This window comes from Caretta caretta, chromosome 7 (assembly GCF_965140235.1).
Source record: "Caretta caretta isolate rCarCar2 chromosome 7, rCarCar1.hap1, whole genome shotgun sequence".
Classification (NCBI taxonomy): domain Eukaryota; kingdom Metazoa; phylum Chordata; order Testudines; family Cheloniidae; genus Caretta; species Caretta caretta.
The window spans coordinates 204,030-222,247 of record NC_134212.1 but is presented as its reverse complement, the minus strand read 5'-3'; the positions used below and the strand labels follow the sequence as shown (position 1 = coordinate 222,247).

Genomic DNA, 18,218 nt, shown 5'->3' with positions numbered 1-18,218 from the left:
TTGGCACAACTGGAACCGGTAGAGACATAACGTCTTGAGCCGCCTAACAGGTCTCCGGCATGGAGGACACCCCGAATGTGGCCACTGGCGTCCGGGGAGGTCGACTCAGAGCGGGCCGGGCTACACTGCTTGACTTGAGTCAGAGGCCAGGAGTTCGATGGGGAACGAGAGCTGCCCAACCCAGGTCTAGTCTCGTCCCCAGCCTTGCCCCAGTGCCTTGACGGAGAAGACCTCTTCTTCATCTTTTTAGAGTGTCCCGTGGACGCGGAGCGGTGCCGACTGGTGGAAGGCATCGCTGGGTCACCGCGCACCAATGCTGCGTTGCTCAGTGCCAAATCAGAGTGGTGCAGTGGTGTCGGGGTCAGGCTGACTCCATCAAATGGCTCGGAGCCGTATGTACCGCTCCTTCTTGGTCCAAGGCTTAAAAGATCTGCAAATTTTGCAGCGGTCGCTGAGGTGGGTTTCCCTGGACAGCGTAAACAGGCAGCGTGTGGATCACTCACAAGCACAGACCGTTTGCAAGTGTTGCATGACTTAAAGCCTGGGGCGCAGGGCATGCCCTAACCCGGGCGCACTTATCTATTCTAACTCTCTTTTCTTCTTCTTCTGGTAACTACAAGTACTAACTAACTACGAACTAAACGAAGCCCAAAGAGGGAAAGCTACGGCAGAGCTGGAGCAGAGCAGTTTCGAAGCACTTTCACTGGTGGCAAGAAGGAACTGAGGGGGGGGGGGAGCATACAACGCCCCATATACCGCGCCACGCCAGGGGCGCTCCCCTATGGGTACTGCTGAGGGAAAAACTTCTGGCACCGGTGCACGTGGCGAGCACACACACCTATTGTGTAATGCACATGAGCAATCACTTGAAGAAGACCTGCACTATATCATGTTGGGGGCTGCAGATAGCAGGGCTGGGCCTTGTCTGACTGAACACCTCTGTATTATCGTATCGCCATGACGACTAGTTTCAGTCTCTTGTCTGCAGCCCTATTGACAATTACTTCCTAATTGCCCAAACAATTTTCTGGTTAAAGAGATTTTAAAAACTCATTCAGTTTCTCAGCCATTTTGCAATAATTGCTAATTTAATATACTTCATTTATTAATGGGCCTTGTGATGGGGTGTATAGTCCCCACAATGGCTAGGAAAGTGACAGAGGCCCTGAGAGCAGGGCTAGCTCCACCCCTCCAGACCTGTCAGTCAGTCACATATGGCAAGGAGGAGACCTTTAAAACAGAGGAATCTGCAGGCAACTGGAGGGAGAGGAGTGGGAGTGCCCTAAGCAGGAAGCTGCTGGTGGGACTCCTGGAGCCACAGAGGGAACTTCCAGCTGGGCATCATTCACCCCAACCCTACAAAGGGTGCAGCGAACTCCCAGGGAAAGCCAGAGATGTAAGAAGGCCTGCAGAGGGCAAGGGCCCCTTGCAAGTTGTAAGGAGCTGGGGTCTGGGCTGAAGACACCCAATGTAAATAACTGGGTGTGATCACATCCCTCCACCATCTGTGCAAGAAACCTCAGGGGACTCTTTTGAGCCTGCTCTCCCCAAGTACATTAGCATGCCTCTCACCACCTTGGCAGCATTAAGTTATTCTGATTTGGGTGCCCGGATCTTTTCCTGCACAATTTTAGAACTGTGTATTCTGTTCGGTTCCCATTTTTACTCATATATTTCTGGCCCAATTCTTTATGAAGGCATGTTAGCCACATATTATTTGTATTCTTCTTTATCACAGGAATCATTGCTTCTTGTGCTTTCCTTTGGGTGTATTTTAGGATTCTTCAACCTTCCTCCACTCATGGATTTTAATACCGCCTCCCAAGTTTTATAAGTGTCTTCATTCCTCAAAATTTGCTTTCCTCAAGTCCAGTTGTCTTATATTGCTGTGCTTACTAGCATCAACCTTTCCCACATTTTCCCACAATACTCACATTTTCAGTCAATTCTTTCCTACTGGTAAGCAATCACGCCAGGGTAGCTTCTCCTTTAGTTGGATCTTTTGCTTTCTAGCTCAGAAAACTGGACTCTTCCGAACATAAGGCATGCTCAGATGGATTTTTATCTAACAGGTATCACAACCCTGCAGTTCCAAGCTCTCAAATGTTGCTCTAGCCTAGGGATTGCATGAGGGAGGGAAGGGGGCAAGGCTGCAGCTGATGCTCACTGTGGTTTCTCATTTAGTTGTCATTCCTTGTATCTTTATCCCTCATCTGATTAGACTGAGCCTCTCATTTCTGAAGATAAGTTTGCCACACAGCTTTGCTTCCCCAGTCCCCCTTTCCTGCACGGATTGCAACTGTTCCTGTTACGAGAATTATTTTCAGGTTCCAGCCATTGATCCCAACTCTTCTTGTTTATTCCCCAAACTCCTTATATATGGCCACACACAGTTTTGTTCATTATGTCTCCTAATTATTCACCTTCTATTGCACAAGAGCTCCATCTTCTACTTCACTATTGAAAACTGAAGGCATACGCCACATTTTGAGTTAAATAAAGCTCTCTCTTTTCCACTTAGTTTAAAGCCCATCTATCAAGTTCTGTCAGTTTTGAACCAAGAGATTTGTCTGCTCCTGCTAAGTGAAGTGTAAAACAGTGGATCTCGACCAGGGGTACGTGTACCCCTGAAGGTACACAAAGGTCTTCCAGAGAGTACATCAACTAATCCAAATATTTGTCTAGTTTTACAACAGGCTAAATAAAAAGCACTAGCGAAGTCAGTACAAACAAAATTTCATACGACTTGTATATAGAGCAGTATAAACACACTGAAATGTAAGTACAATATTTATATTCCAATTTATTTTACAATTATGTGATAAAAATGAGAAAGTAAGCAATTTTTCAGTAATAGTGTGCTGTGACACTTGTATTTTTAAGTATGATTTTGTAAGCAAGTAGTTTTTAAGTAAGGTGAAACTTGGGGTTTGTAAGATAAATCCAACTCCTGAAAGGGGTACAGGAGTCTGGAAAGGTTGAGAGCCACTGGTCTAACACACACAATCATTAGAAGGCTCCAGTGCTTCATGAACCCTGTGACAAAAGTGCTGAGAGCCAACAGCTGACCCAGTATTCTGGTTACTGAGCACTAACTGGTTCTCCCAGAGAAGCCCTGTATGAGGTGTGGAAGATCTAAAATGACCTAATCACATTGTGGGTTGATGAGTTAAGGGGCTAATTATCCCATCAGCTGAAATGGTAGTTAAAAAGCACAGGAAGGAAGTGGAAAGGAGGAGAGAGGGGCTAGCAGAATCTAGGGGAAGCTAGGTCACCAGCTGGTGAGGTCTCTTACTCTCCCTGGAGAGAGAGCTGAGGATTGAAGGACACTGTAGGTAGATGTGGTGCACAGGGATTGCGACGATGGCTTGGTGGTGGTTACATAAATAAAAACTCACAGAACTGTAGACAATTAAGAGGCATGCAAGACTGTTTGGGAGTGACCCCAAGGCGGGAAAGGAGCTTGCCCTGTTACAGACCCTAGGCCTTTTTCTCCACATTGCTAACATATCTGTTACTATCTAACTGTTGGTCTCCGTAATGTAACAACTCCCTTTTACGCTCATCCATCATTGCTGACATAACTCGTGCACAGGGATGCACAAGGGCTGAGAGACCAATCCCTGGGATGGCAGGATTCCCGTCATATTTTACAGACATGGCGTGAGGCCAGGCCCCTATGACCACAGCATGAGGCTGACTACAGACACCACTTTCCCTCAGGAAGTACTGTGGGCCCTAAATGCTTTCATTCCTTTGCAGTAGGGATTTCATTGATCTCACCATTGACTGGGTCATGACGTACAGGTTCTGCTGCGACTGGTCAAATAGCAGGTCTCCACTCACCATGCTGTTCAAGTGGATGACTAGAGAAGCATATGTATTAGCTTCTCCCATTGCTCCTAAGTACACCTGTAAGAGACAGAGTTGTAGTCAGCAGGCAGGCAAAATGAAGAGTGAAGTAGGTGGCCAGCTGCTGTTTGTTGTATCTCCTTGTTACATCTAGTCATAAACTAGACTGTAATCACTCTGGAGCAGAGACAGTCTCTTTACTGAGTATCTGTACAGTGCCCAGTGGGCTCCCACAGCCTGATTGGTGCCCCTAGGTGCTATAGAAATGTAATAGAAGTGCTATAGAAATGTATAGAAGTGTATAAAATGGTGCTATAGAATGTATAGAAGTGTATAGAATGTGTAGAATGGTGCTATAGAATGTATAGAAGTGTATAGAATAAAATGGTGCTATGGAAGTGTATAGAAATGTATAACAGTAACAGGGAAAGGAGATATACGAATGGATGAGTAGGTAGGTATGTGAGCAGACGAAGGGGAAAGTGAGCTTTTGCCAACAGGTTTGAGGGCTGATGGGCAGACATCTGAACAGGCAGAGGGGAGTGCAAAAATGAGTGGATGAGTTAATAAGTGAACAAGTGGTCTGGTGGATGGGAGAAAGTGAATGAATGAAATTAGCAGGGAAAAAATTGCCACCTCCTGGACAAAGCTATTGACTCATGTGGTGCTTTAACCACATGATTTTTCAGGATAGTTTGTGTTCACAGGGTGTAGGATGCCCCATCCTGGCCACACCAGTTCCATGAAAGCCCTGAGAGAAGAGCTGAGGTGGTCAGTCATGGGTATCTGGGAACCGTAAACTTGCTGTGGAAAGAACTAGTCATCAAGCCACTGAGTGACCATCATGAGAGAAGAAAAGGAGGACTTGTGGCACCTTAGAGACTAACCAATTTATTTGAGCATGAGCTTTCGTGAGCTTGACAGTAGACACAGCAACATGCTCTGTCTGGAGGTATATCTCAAATCAACCCAGAAACTGAAGTGTGGAAAATGTGATAACCTAACTGGTACAACTAGCAGCATGTGGAACCTTTGTTCTAGGGCCTGTACTGGCTGCCTACTGGTTTCCAGGGGAAATTTATAGGAGTTAAGTTTGGTCTATAGAGACCTAAATGCCTTACGTTATATTGCACTGAGGAAGGATGACCACGTGGTTATGGCTCTGGACTAGAACTCAGGACACCTGGGTTCTGTTCAGAGCTCTGTCACAGGCTGTGTGTGACCTCAAGCAAATCACTCTGTGCCTCAGCTCTCCATATGTAACAAGGAATATTCTTTATTTCAGGGGATTTGTGAGGAACAATTCAATGCTTCTGAGGCTCTAATGATATAGTCAAAAACGACTATATAAGCACCTGGACTGTGGCCAGTAACTGCTGTAACTGTGGCCAGTAAAGGCACCTGAATGGTTGTCCTGTTGGTATAAGAGAGAGGGAACTGCCAGCAGAGTATTCTCCATGAGGGGTCTCCATTTGGAATTTATTCTCATTGCTGATCTCAGATTGCACTAACCTGTCAGCAACCTGACCCTGCTACAAGGCCTCACCTATATATTCAAAGACAGTTATAATACTAGACACAAAAGGGATGAAGAATGGCTGAGTAGTTAGTATGCTAGCCTGGAACTTAGGAGACCCAGAGTCAATTCCCTCCTCTTGCACAAACTCCTATATGACCATGTGTAAGTCACTTGGGCCCAGATTCCCAAAGGTATTCAGGCTCTTCCATTGTTAGGAAGTGGGTCATTTGTGGGTCTTGGCCTTAGTCACTCTGTGCCTCAGTTTCCCATCTGTAAAATGGGATAATAGCATTACACTATCTCACTGCAGTATTGTGACGATAAACACATTAAAGATCTCAGGTGCTCAGATACTATGGTAATGGGTGCCATATACCTAAGAAAGATCACTAGTAATTGTGGGTGGGTTGGGGTATTATTATTTTGTGGTTTGGGGAAAATGAAGGGTTTTTTTAAAAGGGTAATTATTTTCAGATTCAGGCCCAGGATAAAGGACTTTTTCTTTGTGTTACAAATGTATGTATTTATACGGCAGACTCAAACACTCAGTAGCAATCATAGAGCTAGACACTCAAAGAAGAGGTTTAAAGCAAGAGTAGAGTACAGCTCTTATAAGCTTTACAGAGTAGGTCCAGCACTAGCTCAGAGAAGATTATAACTGAAAATGTCTTTTGTATAAGCAGTTCTGCTTATTCTTAGGGATCCATATCAGTCATGAAGGTCACGGAAGTTACGTATTCCCTGACATTCCATAACCTCTGTGACTTCTGCAGTGGCCAGTGTGGCTGACCCCGGGGTCGCCCAAGCAGCTGGCCCCAGGGACAGCCACATTGGCCACTGCTGGAGAGGCTCCGTGACCAGCTGCACTGGCCACTGCTCAGGCAGCTGCCCCTGGGGACTGCCCGAGCAGCAGCTGCTGCTGCAGCTGGCCCTGGGGACTGCCCGAGCAGCAGCCCCGGGGGCAGCCCCCCACAGCTGGTGCCACTGGCCCCAGCCTCCCCCCAAGCAGCAGCCTCTGAGGGCTCCCTCCGAAGAAACGCCCCTCCCCAGGCTTCTTCCTCCCTCCTCTCCGAGCAGTACACCCCCCCAGCTAACATTTAGTCAGGGGTATTTACAGTACAAGTCACGAACAGGTCACAGACTGTGAATTTTTGTTTATTGCCTGTGACCTGTCCATGACTTTTACTAAAAATATCCATGACTAAATTGTAGCCTTACTTATTCTTAACTGAGAGCATGCTGAGTTTGAGAACAAGCCATCAGATGGCACTGCTATCCAGCAGAGACTTACTTCTCTGGAACAAAGAATGGGCAAGACAGAATTTGTTTCAGCTCTTAGTAATAATAGATTGTGGCATGTGAGTGACAAACATCACAGGGAGGCAGGACAATTCAGTGTCTTCTTGTAGGCTTGTCACAATAATTGATCTGAGTGACTAAACTGTTCTACTTTGGGAATTATGATTCTCTGCAGTCTTTCCCAAGCCCCAATGAAGTAGATCAGCATTAATGTCCCCAATTTGCAGAGGAAGAAATCGAGGAACAGAGATGACATGTCACTTCAATGGAGTCAGTGGAAAATCTGGGAACCAAAGCCAGATCCCAACTCCTAGACATGTACCACAAGTGCATCCTTCCTCCTAGAGAGAAAGAAACAATGGGCACACAATAGGAGAGTGTTCCAGTCCTGCCGGAGTGCTCTGGAATACACTTCCAGCACTCTTTTGGGGAATGGGAACAGCATTCTGCTACTTCTGCCAATTCTAACCACTTCCCAGCCTCCATGCAGGGGCTGAGTGGGGCCCCAATTCCAGTGCTGGTGGAGGGCTCCAGTGCTGGTCCAGGGGGTTCCCTCCCCTCCCTGGATACAAAGGGTCCTCCAAGCCAGCAGGTGCTGGGTCCCGTCAGGGGGCACTCAGAGGTGGGTCAGCACAGAGGGAACCTGGGATGCTAAAGCTGTGTAGTAGTAGGATTTTATGTTTGTATTTTGTATAATTTAGAATGAAGGATAAAGAATAATAATGTAGCATGCATTAAATGTATTGACGTATGATTTGACCATACCCTGCCAGCCACCCTTTCTGAAAGCAAAAAGGAATGGCCTAGCATGCCGTTGGTAAAGATGCATCAGCCAGAATCTTGTGTCTGAAGCTGATTTCAAGGTAGTGACAGACCTTTAGGGTCACCATTTTGTTTTAAATTTAGCATTTTGAAATACGTAAAAGAATCGGAGTACTTGTGGCACCTTAGAGACTAACGAAAGCTTATGCTCAAATAAATTGGTTAGTCTCTAAGGTGCCACAAGTACTCCTTTTCTTTTTGCAAATACAGACTAACACGGCTGTTACTCTGAAACCTGTCAAGTAAAAGAATGTAATGATTGTTTTCTCCTGCATTGCAATTTGATATTCCTGTTCAAATGCTCTGTGTAAATCAATCCTGTTTTGTGTGTGTGAATGAGGAATGTGTTTGCTAGAAGACAAGCGGGAAGGCTATCACCAGACCAGATGTTCTATGGAGGAATCAAGGATGGACATAAAGGCACCAGGAGATTGCAACACGCCCTACTGAGATGTCAGAAGAGGGCAGATTGACAACTCTAAAAGATGTGGCAGGCACCCATCAATGGGGACAAGATAGCTGTGATCAAAATCAGCATGGGGTAACTCCCTGAGAGACTGATGAAAGAACAAGATAAAGGATGAGAAGAAAACAAGCTCTCATCAAACGGCAACTGATTAGAGCATGACGGTGCAAAACTCATTGGTCCCAATGAAGGAAAATCAATATAAACAGGTTGCTTTGCCATGAAACTTTGGGTTTGTCTGGCCAAGACTTCCCTGGAGCATCGTGTCGCGACCGACAGAACCCGGCTCCTCTCTACCCATGATCAACCTAGCTGGACACTAGATTGATCCAGACTCTGGACTGGTAGGTAACTATAACATCAACTGGCGGGACAGTGTGCGCGTGTGTGTGATTGAATGCATATGCTAATTGTTGTATCTCCAATAAACGTGGCATATTGCCTTTTCCTTTGAAAAAGATCCTGGGTGCTTTTTATAAGCATAACAGCTGGACCAGGCAAGTGAGCTCAGGGACCAGATCCACCAGAAGTCCAGGGCAGAACTGGAGCTGGGCAATGTTGGGAGCTAGGTAGAAAAGCCGTCCAGACAACAGAGCCCCCAGCTAGGCAAACATAGGGAGAAGGCAGGGGTGGGATGGGCTCTGCAGGGTGTCACCCCCTGCTCCTCTGGGCCTCCCATAGCTCTCCCTATCATCCTCCCACCTCCCCACAACTACCTCTAGCTCCCTTTGCTCCTGTGCGCCCTCCTAGGACATCACACTGCCCTCCCCCCAGGTATGTACCTCAGCTCCACCCCCATTCAAAGTGAGCTTCCACCACCTCTGGGGATCTGACACTTCTGTGTTTAGGACTCCAGCATGCAATAGGAGCACCTCAGTTGCACCACTCCATGCCTGACCCTCATCAGTAACGCCTTTTCTTCGTGCTGCCAGTCCAAGCCAACTCCTACCTTGTGCAGTTGGCCTCTGCTGTCCCCCAGAAAAGCAATGGTGTGGCCATCTTCCACATTCACGGCCACAGCAGTCATACGGGCCTCCGGCTTCTCCAGGGTGGGGGTTGTTTCAAGAGGCACCCGACTGGCCATGGGACTGGGGGTGTGGTCCGAGCCGCAGGGGTACGCGTCCAAAGTGTCCTTTGTGGGTCAGGAAAGAAGAAAGGAGAGACCATTCCAAAAAGGAAACCAGGATCTTTAACATCTATTACTCCCTTGCCCTCCCTATCCCCTTCCACCCAGGCATATCAGTGTGCATCCCAAATGTAAATTAATTGAGCCTTAAATTCCCTTGGAGGCAGATAGTATTATCCCCACTTTACAAAGGAAGGTGAGGCACAGAGAGGTGAAGGGATAAACCCAAGACCTGACTGTGAGTCAGTGACAGCTTGAGGCCAAGTGCAGACATCACTCCCCCTCAACAGATACTGGGTGGCCCCAAGCACTTTATTCCTTTGCAGAAGAATCTAGGTCTCCTAGTACTCAGACCTCTGGCTTAGGTAAATACTTGAGATACAAACATAGGTGCTGGAAATTCAGCAGAGGGATGTTTTTACTGAGTCACTTCTGAAACACTACCTCAGTGTGTTTCCAGGGGATGTTGTGCTATCATCTTTCAGGTGAGTTTAGATTAAACTGATTTTCTTGAAGACTTTGTTCATACATGCTTCCCCTCTTGGAATCACTGCAAGGCAGAGTGAAGATTGTTTGAATGCCCTAACTGTACATTACCTACTTTCCCTGTATAGATTACTTTTCAAGTCTACGCTATGGAGACTATACTGGCATAATGCAGACTACACCGATGGAAGTGACTTTTACATTGGTGTAGGAACTCCATCTCCCCAAGTGATGGTAGCTAGGTCAATGAAAGCATTCTTTCATTTACCTAGTTGCATCTATATTGGGGGTTAGATCAGCACAGGTACTTCACTCAGGGGTGTGAATTTTTCACCACCTTAGCAATGCAGCTAAATTGATCTAAATTTTAAATATAGCCCAGACCTAACTGTAACCTTAACTCTGAATTCCCTGAGTTTGTAACACTTTGTTTTGAGATATTAATGGATTCCAAAGCCAGAAAGGACCACTGTGATAATCTAGTCTGACCTCCTGTATAACTCAGGCCATAGAACTTCTCCAAAATAACTCCTGTTTGAACTAGACCATATATTTGTAGAAAGGTCTAGAAAGGTCAATTTAAAAGTTGCCAGTGTTGGAGAATCAACCTCAACCCTTGGTAAATTGCTCCAGTAGTTAATTACCCTTATTATTAAATATTTATGCCTCATTTCCAGTCTGAATTTGCCTAGCTTCAGCTTCCAACCATTACCTCTTGTTATACCCTTGTGGGCTAGATTGAAGAGTCCATTGTTAAATATTTGATCACAGTTCATAAGTACCTACACGGAGAATAAGTCAACTCCTTAACCTTCTCTTTGTTATGCTAAACAGACTGAGCTTCTTGAATCTATCAGTACAAGGCGTATTTTCCAATCCTTTAATCATTCTTATGGCTCTTCCATAAACCCTCTCCGATTTACCAACATCTTTCTTGAACTGTGGACACCAGAACTAGACACAGTATTCCAGCAGTGGTTGCACTCATGCCAACGACAGAGGTAATAAAACTCCCTACTCCTACTTAAGATTCCCCTATTTATGTATCCAAGGATCACATTAGCCTTTTCAATCACAGCATTGCACTGGGAGCTTATGGTCAGCAGATTATCCACCATGAACCCCCCCCGCCCAATGTCTTTTTCAGAGTCACTGCTGCCCAGGATAGAGTCCCCGATCGTGGTCTACATTTTTATTCCCTGACATATACATTTACATTTGGCCATATTTAAACACATGTTGCTGTCTTTTGCTCAATTTTACCAAGAGATCCAGATTGCTTTCATCAGTGACCTGTCCTCTTCATTATTTATCACTCCCTCAATTTCTGTGTCATCTGAAAACTTTATTAGTGATTATTTTAAGTTTTCTTAAGATAATTGATAAAAATGTTAAATAGTGTTAGGGCCAAGAACTGATTCCTGTAGGGCCCCATTAGAAACACACCAGCTCAATGATAACTCCCCATTTACAATTCTATTTTGAGACCTGTCAGCCAGTTTTTAATCCATTTAATGTGTCATATTAATTTTGCAGCATTCTAGTTTTTAATCAAAACATGCATTACCCAGTCAAATGACTTGCAGAAGTCTCAGTATATTACATCTACACCATTACCTTTATCAACCAAACTTAGAATCTCATCATAAAAAGATATCAAGTTAGTTTAACGGGATCTATTTTCCATTAACCCATGTTTGGCATTAATTACATTACCCTGCTTTAATTCTTTATTAAAGAAGTCTCATATCAGCCATTCTGTTAACTTGCCCAGGATCAATTTCAGGCTGACAGGCCTATAACTGTCTGGGCCATCCTGTTTACCCTTTTTCAATATTACTGCAACATAAGTATTCTGCCAGTCTTCAGAAACCCCCCCAGTGTTCCAAAACGTATTGAAAATTAACGGGCCAGCAAGCCTCTCAAACAGTTCTTTTAAAACTCTTGGAGGCAAGTTATCTGGACTAGTTGATTTAACAATATCTAACTTTAATAGCTGCTAGTTAACATCCTCAAGAGCTACCAGTGGAATGGAAAGTGTGTTATCATATGGTATGACGACATCAGCTATTTCCCCGCCAAATATAGAACAGAAATATTTATTGACGACTTCTGCCTTTTCTATATTATTGACAATTCTAGCATTTCCATCTAGTAATGGACCAATGTCATTGTTAGGATTCTTTCCGTTCCTAATATACTTTAAAACCCCCTCCTTATTGTCCTTAACTCTCCTGGCCATAGACATTTCTTTGTGTCCCTTTGCTTCCCTTATCAACTTTTTACAGTTCCTAGCTTCTGATTTATATTCATTACTATCAAATTCCCTTTCCTTCAGTTTATATATATAGTTTTCACATCCCCTCTATGCCAGGTTGACTTTTTAACCCATGTGACCTTTCTTGAGTGCAGCTTTTTGGCCACCTAGTAAAGTCTTCTTAAACACTTACCAATTATCATTCACTTTTTTCTGCCACTGATTTGGCTCAATTGTTTTCCCCTTTTGTGAAATTAGCCCTTTTAAAGTGGCAGGTTTATTTTATATTACTTCTTTAGACTTTATTTTGTTTGCATATAGCACACGTGATCAAGTCATGATCACCTGCACCTAAGTTACCACTAATTTTTAATTTTGTGATCAATTCTTCATGTGTGTCAGAGTAGCCTGGCAGCCAGCTGAGGCATAAGCAGTCTGTTGAAACTACGGGCAATGGGAAAGCTCCCAGTCAAATAACAACATTGAGCAGACCAGAGAGACTGCTTACCTGCCTTGGGATGATGGGTCCTCGCCTGTGCTTGGCTGAACCCTGGTTGAATGGTGTAGGGCCTATCCCAAAACCTGCAGGTAATTGCCTCTAATGACTCATCACACTCTCTGGCTCAGGGCTGACTCATCAGGCTTAAGCAGTCTCAGACTCGGAAGTATCACAATCTGTCAGTACTAGGTCTAATACAAAATTCAATGTCGGATGCAAACTTTGTATTTTCCACTGAAAGCATCCGATGAAGTGAGCTGTAGCTCATGAAAGCTTATGCTCAAATAAATTTGTTAGTCTCTAAGGTGCCACAAGTCCTCCTTTTCTTTTTGTGTTAGGAAATTGTCATCTATAATATTTAGAAATTCTGAGGATGTTTCAGTAATGGCAGCATGAGACCTCCAGTATATGTCACTCAGACTGAAGTCCCCCACAATCATGCAGATCTTTTCCTATTATACATGTTTTTAAGGAGCAATCCTGTTCCCTAAGGTGATTTCATGCTATGTAGCTGACACACACTAGTACCTCATCTTGTGGTTTATCTGTTAAGACAGATCCATAAGCATTCAGGATCTTTTCTTTCAAGTTGTCAGTGACTCAGAAACAACTATTGCCATTTTTGGCAATGGAGAGCCACTCCCCCTCTCCTTTTGCCCACTTGATCCTTCCTAAATAGATTATAACATTTTAACATTCCAATCAGGCAAATCACCCTACCAGGCTTCAGTAATACCACTTAGTTCAAATTTATGCTAATAAAAGAGCAATTCCAATTCTTGTTTGTTATTCAAGTTCCCAGCATTGGTGTACAGGCAATTAAAGAATTTAATTACAACAATCCTGTAATATGTTTAACCATTAACTTACTGATAGGTGCTCTCAACCATAACTCCTTTGTAACTTAGGGGTTTTTTGGGGAGTGGGGTGGTGTTTGGGAATTTCATTAGTTTGGTGGGTTTTTTTTTTTTTTTAAACACTATGAGGTTTCATATATGGACACTAAACAAGAAACCCCAAAAGAATGCTCCCATACAGTATTTTAAGGCTGCAGAAATGGCTCCCAGGTCCTGGAGTCCTCCAGGAAGTAGCCCCCACAACAACGGCACCTGATTCAGGACTTCCCACACAGCCCCAGCCAGGCACTGTGCAGAGGAGGTTGGCATAGTCAGCCCAGCTCTGGGATCCCAGCTGGCTGAACTCAGCTCAGTGCTCTGGTCTGTACCACACTGCACACAGTCCCAGCTCTGCCCTTTGCCTCAGGTTGCCAGGCAAAGGGCAGGTGGGTTCAAGCCCAACTTCCTCCTTCTGCTCCCACACACCTGGGTCCTGGTGCAGCTAGGATTAAGGAGTGTCGGATTTCTGTTGAGACAACACCCAGAGGCCTCATGCTGGAACAGGGCTCAAAGCTGCCTCCCTGGAGCAGGCGTGGGAAACTCCCAGATGAGCAGAGCCGAACCCCTCCAGGTCCACTCCTAAACACACAAGAGACAACAGACTGGGGCCTACTGAGCTAAGCACAGGCCTACATGCCAGGAGCTCCACTCTAGCTCTCTCTGGTCCAGGGAAGTCACTGCTTCTCCCTTTTAATTATTTTATTCCCAGCTGGGGTTGTGGTGGAAAGACTTAGGGTGAGCCCATTACAGGGATGGCATGGTTACCTCCGAACCAAGTGTTACAAGCCCAGGAAATCCAAAGTGAAGGTTACACTTCAATCCAAACAGTGTGAGGTAAGCAAGGGGTTTCCAGACCTTTTTCCCTGAGGCCCACCTGTGCAGCTGCAATAGGCACTGCCGCCCACTATCAACACTTCTTGAGGAAAAGTATACATTTTAATTATTACATCAACCTACAGTTTGATAGCGCCTCCTCCCACCTCTCCCACCAGGCAGACAAGCTATCCTCCCATTAGGCTGATCAAATGGGAAATCAGGCAAGGAGCTGCCAAGCACGCAGCCTGGCCTCCTGGGGCCACCACAGGTCCATCGGGGAGAGGGGCACCATGGGGCGTGCGTGGCCCCTCACCTCAGCAAGGACCAGGGCCAGCAAGAGGGCAAAGAGGCCAGGCAGGTTCCACAGCCAGCCCCCGCCAACACCTTCTGCCTCAGCAGCCCACTAAGTACCTTGAGCACATCACCTGGCAGCCCAGCCACAGTCACCCACCCAGCACCCTAGTGTACCTCACAGGCACCCCCTGCCTTGAAAGGAAGGAAGGGTTTGGGGTTGCCAGTGCCGGGGACCAGGCAGGGGCTCAGGCCAGGCCCAACCATTACCTGTTACGATCCCGATCACAGCATTGTCCAGGCAGAAACAGAGCAGCACCTTCAAGCCCTAGTCCCGAGGGGGGCCCCAGGGCCGATACTCCGACAGCCACAAATCTCAGGCTGTGGCAGCTCAGGAGTGGAAACCGCTGTGAACCCTCCAGCCTCCTCTAGCCACCCTGGGAGCCGCTGCCTCTCAGGACTGGTCCCTTCTCCTTGCCATCCACCCACCAGCTCCGCTTTGCCCTCTGCTGCCTGCCTGGGGTGCTGGATGTGGGCCATCCCTAGCCACCACTCCACTAGTGGAGGGGACTGGCGGCCAGTTCCCAGCATGGGACTCATCACCATCCGCTTCCCAGTCAGACATGGCGGCGCTGGGTGCCCTGCAGGTGGGAGGGGGCCTGCCCGGGGGGGATGGGGGTGCATGACAAGCTGTTCAGGGGGCGACTGAACCTTTAAATTGTGCCCCCACCATCAACTTATACAGTTTGGGGAGCAACATTCCTTATGTCCCCCTCAAACTCCACACACTGTTCCACCAGCAGACCAAGTAGGACTGTGTTGCAGCCCATCTTTGGGCCACAGTCCACAGTTTGGGAACCTCTGAGGTAAGCAATGCCCAGCTATGGACCCCAAGCCCTCACTCCACCCTGCAGAGATTCCAAGCAATAGTCAGAGGGCTATGGCTACTTTTGTGCTCCCAGATTTGACTAAACTGATGTTTCTAGATATGTTTGATTGTTTTCCTCTTCTCCGTTCATGGCATCACTGCAGAGGACAGAGCGAAGAGTGTTTGAGTGCCATAACTGTGCGCTATTTACCTTATCTTGTTTGGGTTTCTTTTAGGTGTAACTGAATTAACTGAAAGAAAAGGAGTACTTGTGGCACCTTAGAGACTAACCAATTTATCTGATGAAGTGAGCTGTAGCTCACGAAAGCTCATGCTCAAATAAATTGGTTAGTCTCTAAGGTGCCACAAGTACTCCTTTTCTTTTTGCGAATACAGACTAACACGGCTGTTCCTCTGAAACCTGAATTAACTGAATTTCCTAGGTTTAGAGAGGGAAAGTGGGAGAGAGAGAATTTCTTTTACTGGACCCACTTCTTATGGTGAGAGAGACAAGCTTTCAAGTGACACAGAGTTCTTCCTCAGGTCTGGGAAATGTGTCACAGCTAAATACAAGGTGGAATAGATTGTTTAGCATAAGTAATTAACACCTATTTCAAGGGACCATTCAAGGTGAAGTGGCCCTTTAACACCCTTCCAGTTATGGGGGGACCACAGGAGGGAAAGCAGCTGGGGCAGTTGTTAATGGGTTACAGCTTGTCATAATAAGCCATAAAGTCCTCAGAACAAGTGCAGTAACTGTGGGTAGGATATGCTGTATTTTTCAAACAAACCAAGAGATTGGGAATCCCTGCTTTAAGTGCACAATGGAACTCCGTCTTAAATATGGAGTCACAACCAGTGCCTCCATAAGTCAAACAATCACTCCTTGAATCTTGCTAAATACTTGGCCTCAATAATACTGTGCAGCAGTGTGTTCCACAGTCTAATTATGCCTTGTGTGAAAAACTCTTAGGCTCCGACTCCATGAGTGCTCCGTAGCTGGCGCATGGATGGAAAAAACACAGTGGGTGTTCAGCGCCCACCAGCTACAGCTAATTGGGGGCGTCGCTGATCAGCTAATCTGGGGCACCGCTGAACAGCTGTTTGGCAGCTTGGGCAGTGGCTTGGGGGAGGGCAGAGAGCAGCGAGAGGGCAGGGGCCTCAGGGAGGGGGCGGAAAGAGGTGGAGTGAGGGCTGGGCCCTGGGGGAAAAGGGCGGAGCGAGGACAGGGCCTGGGGGCAGAGCACCCCTAGGGAGAAGTAAAAACCAGTGCCTATGGAAAAACTATTTCCTTTTATCTGTTTTAATTTCAAACATTTCAATCTTACTGAATATTCCCTTTTCTTGTATATAAAACAGAGAATAGAAGCTCCCAATTTACCTTCTCTCTAGGATTACCGTTTTGTTTATTTTAGTAAACACGCATGCCCCTCTTTTTTCCTCTACACAAACCCAAACTTTTCAATCTCTTCTCTAAGCGTTTTTTCCATGTCCGCAAAAAGAAAAGGAGTACTTGTGGCACCTTAGAGACTAACCAATTTATTTGAGCATGAGCTTTCGTGAGCTACAGCTCACTTCAGAAGTGAGCTGTAGCTCACGAAAGCTCATGCTCAAATAAATTGGTTAGTCTCTAAGGTGCCACAAGTACTCCTTTTCTTTTTGCGAATACAGACTAACACGGCTGTTACTCTGAAACCTTTTCCAGGTCCCTAATCATTCTTATCACCCTTCTCTGAATTCCTCTAATTCTGCAATATCCTTTGTGAGACTGGGTGAACTATACTGCACACAGGATTCCCGCTGAGGATAACCCATCGCTTTATATGAAGGCATGATCATATTCTTCATATTAGTCTCCATCCATTCCTTATGCATCATAAACACATTTTTTTTAACTGCAGCTATACATGGAGCAAATGTCTTCATTGATGACACCTAGGTCCTTTCCCCAAGTCAATACCATTAATTTAGAACCCTGTGACGTGTAGGAGTAATTCAAAATTTTCTCTCCAATGTGCATTACTCTGCATTTACCAACACTGAGTTTAATTTGCCATCATCATGTTGCTCATTCACCTAGCTTGATCAGGATCCTCTGAAGTGCTCAACAATCTTCTCCAGATTTAACTAATGCAAATAATTTTGTGGCATCTACAGATTTTGCCACCACACAACTCACACCCTTTCCAGGTCATTAATAAATATGAGAAATAAAGACCAGACCTAGTACTGAACCTTAAGGCACCCCACTGTTAACCTTCTGCCATTATGAAAATTCACCATTTATTTCTACTCTTACCTATCTTTTACCTAATTTTTGATCAAGGACAATACTTTGGTACTCATCTCTGGCTACTTACCTTCTTTAGTAGCCTCTAAAGAGGGCCTTTGTGAAAGGCCTTTTGAAAGTCTAAACCAATTCTGTGAAATATTTCTCCTTTACCCACTACTTTGACACATTCAAACAACTGTAATATATAAGCAAGACATGATTTTCCACTGCAAAAACCATGTTGATTAGACCCTATCATATCATGATCTTCCAGCTGTGGTATTATTCTATTTTTAATTACTGTTTCAAACAATTTACCATGTAGAGATGCAAAGCTTATTGGTCTGTAATTCCCCAAATCACATCTAGAACTTTTTTAAAAAGTAGGTACAATATTTGCTATCATCTAATCCCAAAGTGTAGTACCTGTTTTTAATCAGATTGCATATTTCTGGTAGCAGCTCAGCTACTTCATTCTCAAGCTCCTTCTGAACTCTTGTGTGTGTACCATAGAATCATAGAATATCAGGGTTGGAAGGGACCTCAGGCGGTCATCTAGTCCAACCCCCTGCTCAAAGCAGGACCAATCCCCAATTAAATCATCCCAGACAGGGCTTTGTCAAGCCTGACCTTAAAAACTTCTAAGGAAGGAGATTCTACCACCTCCCTAGGTAACGCATTCCTAATATCCAACCTAAACCTCCCCCACTGCAACTTGAGACCATTAATTACTCCTTGTCCTGTCATCT

The 18,218-nt window shown here is 45.4% G+C and overlaps 1 protein-coding gene across 15 annotated transcripts in view; it reads right to left on the bottom strand.

The window, feature by feature from the left end:
• PLXNB1 (plexin B1) overlaps positions 1 to 18,218 on the bottom strand; it is a 210,951-nt gene that overhangs the window by 93,327 nt on the left and 99,406 nt on the right. For 13 of the 15 annotated variants that reach the window (XR_012669163.1, XM_075130149.1, XM_075130148.1 and 10 more), the window contains 2 exons: positions 8,908 to 9,090; positions 3,784 to 3,912 (listed from right to left, as the gene is read on the bottom strand). Coding sequence is in view for 14 of the 15 variants with exons in the window: in XM_075130149.1 (XP_074986250.1) it covers positions 3,784 to 3,912; positions 8,908 to 9,090 (312 nt within the window). In the remaining variant the exon portion in view is untranslated. Of the gene's footprint in view, positions 1 to 3,783; positions 3,913 to 8,907; positions 9,091 to 13,648; positions 13,758 to 18,218 lie in introns of those variants that run through there. The other 2 variants (XM_048859522.2, XM_075130155.1) reach the window with 2 other exon arrangements.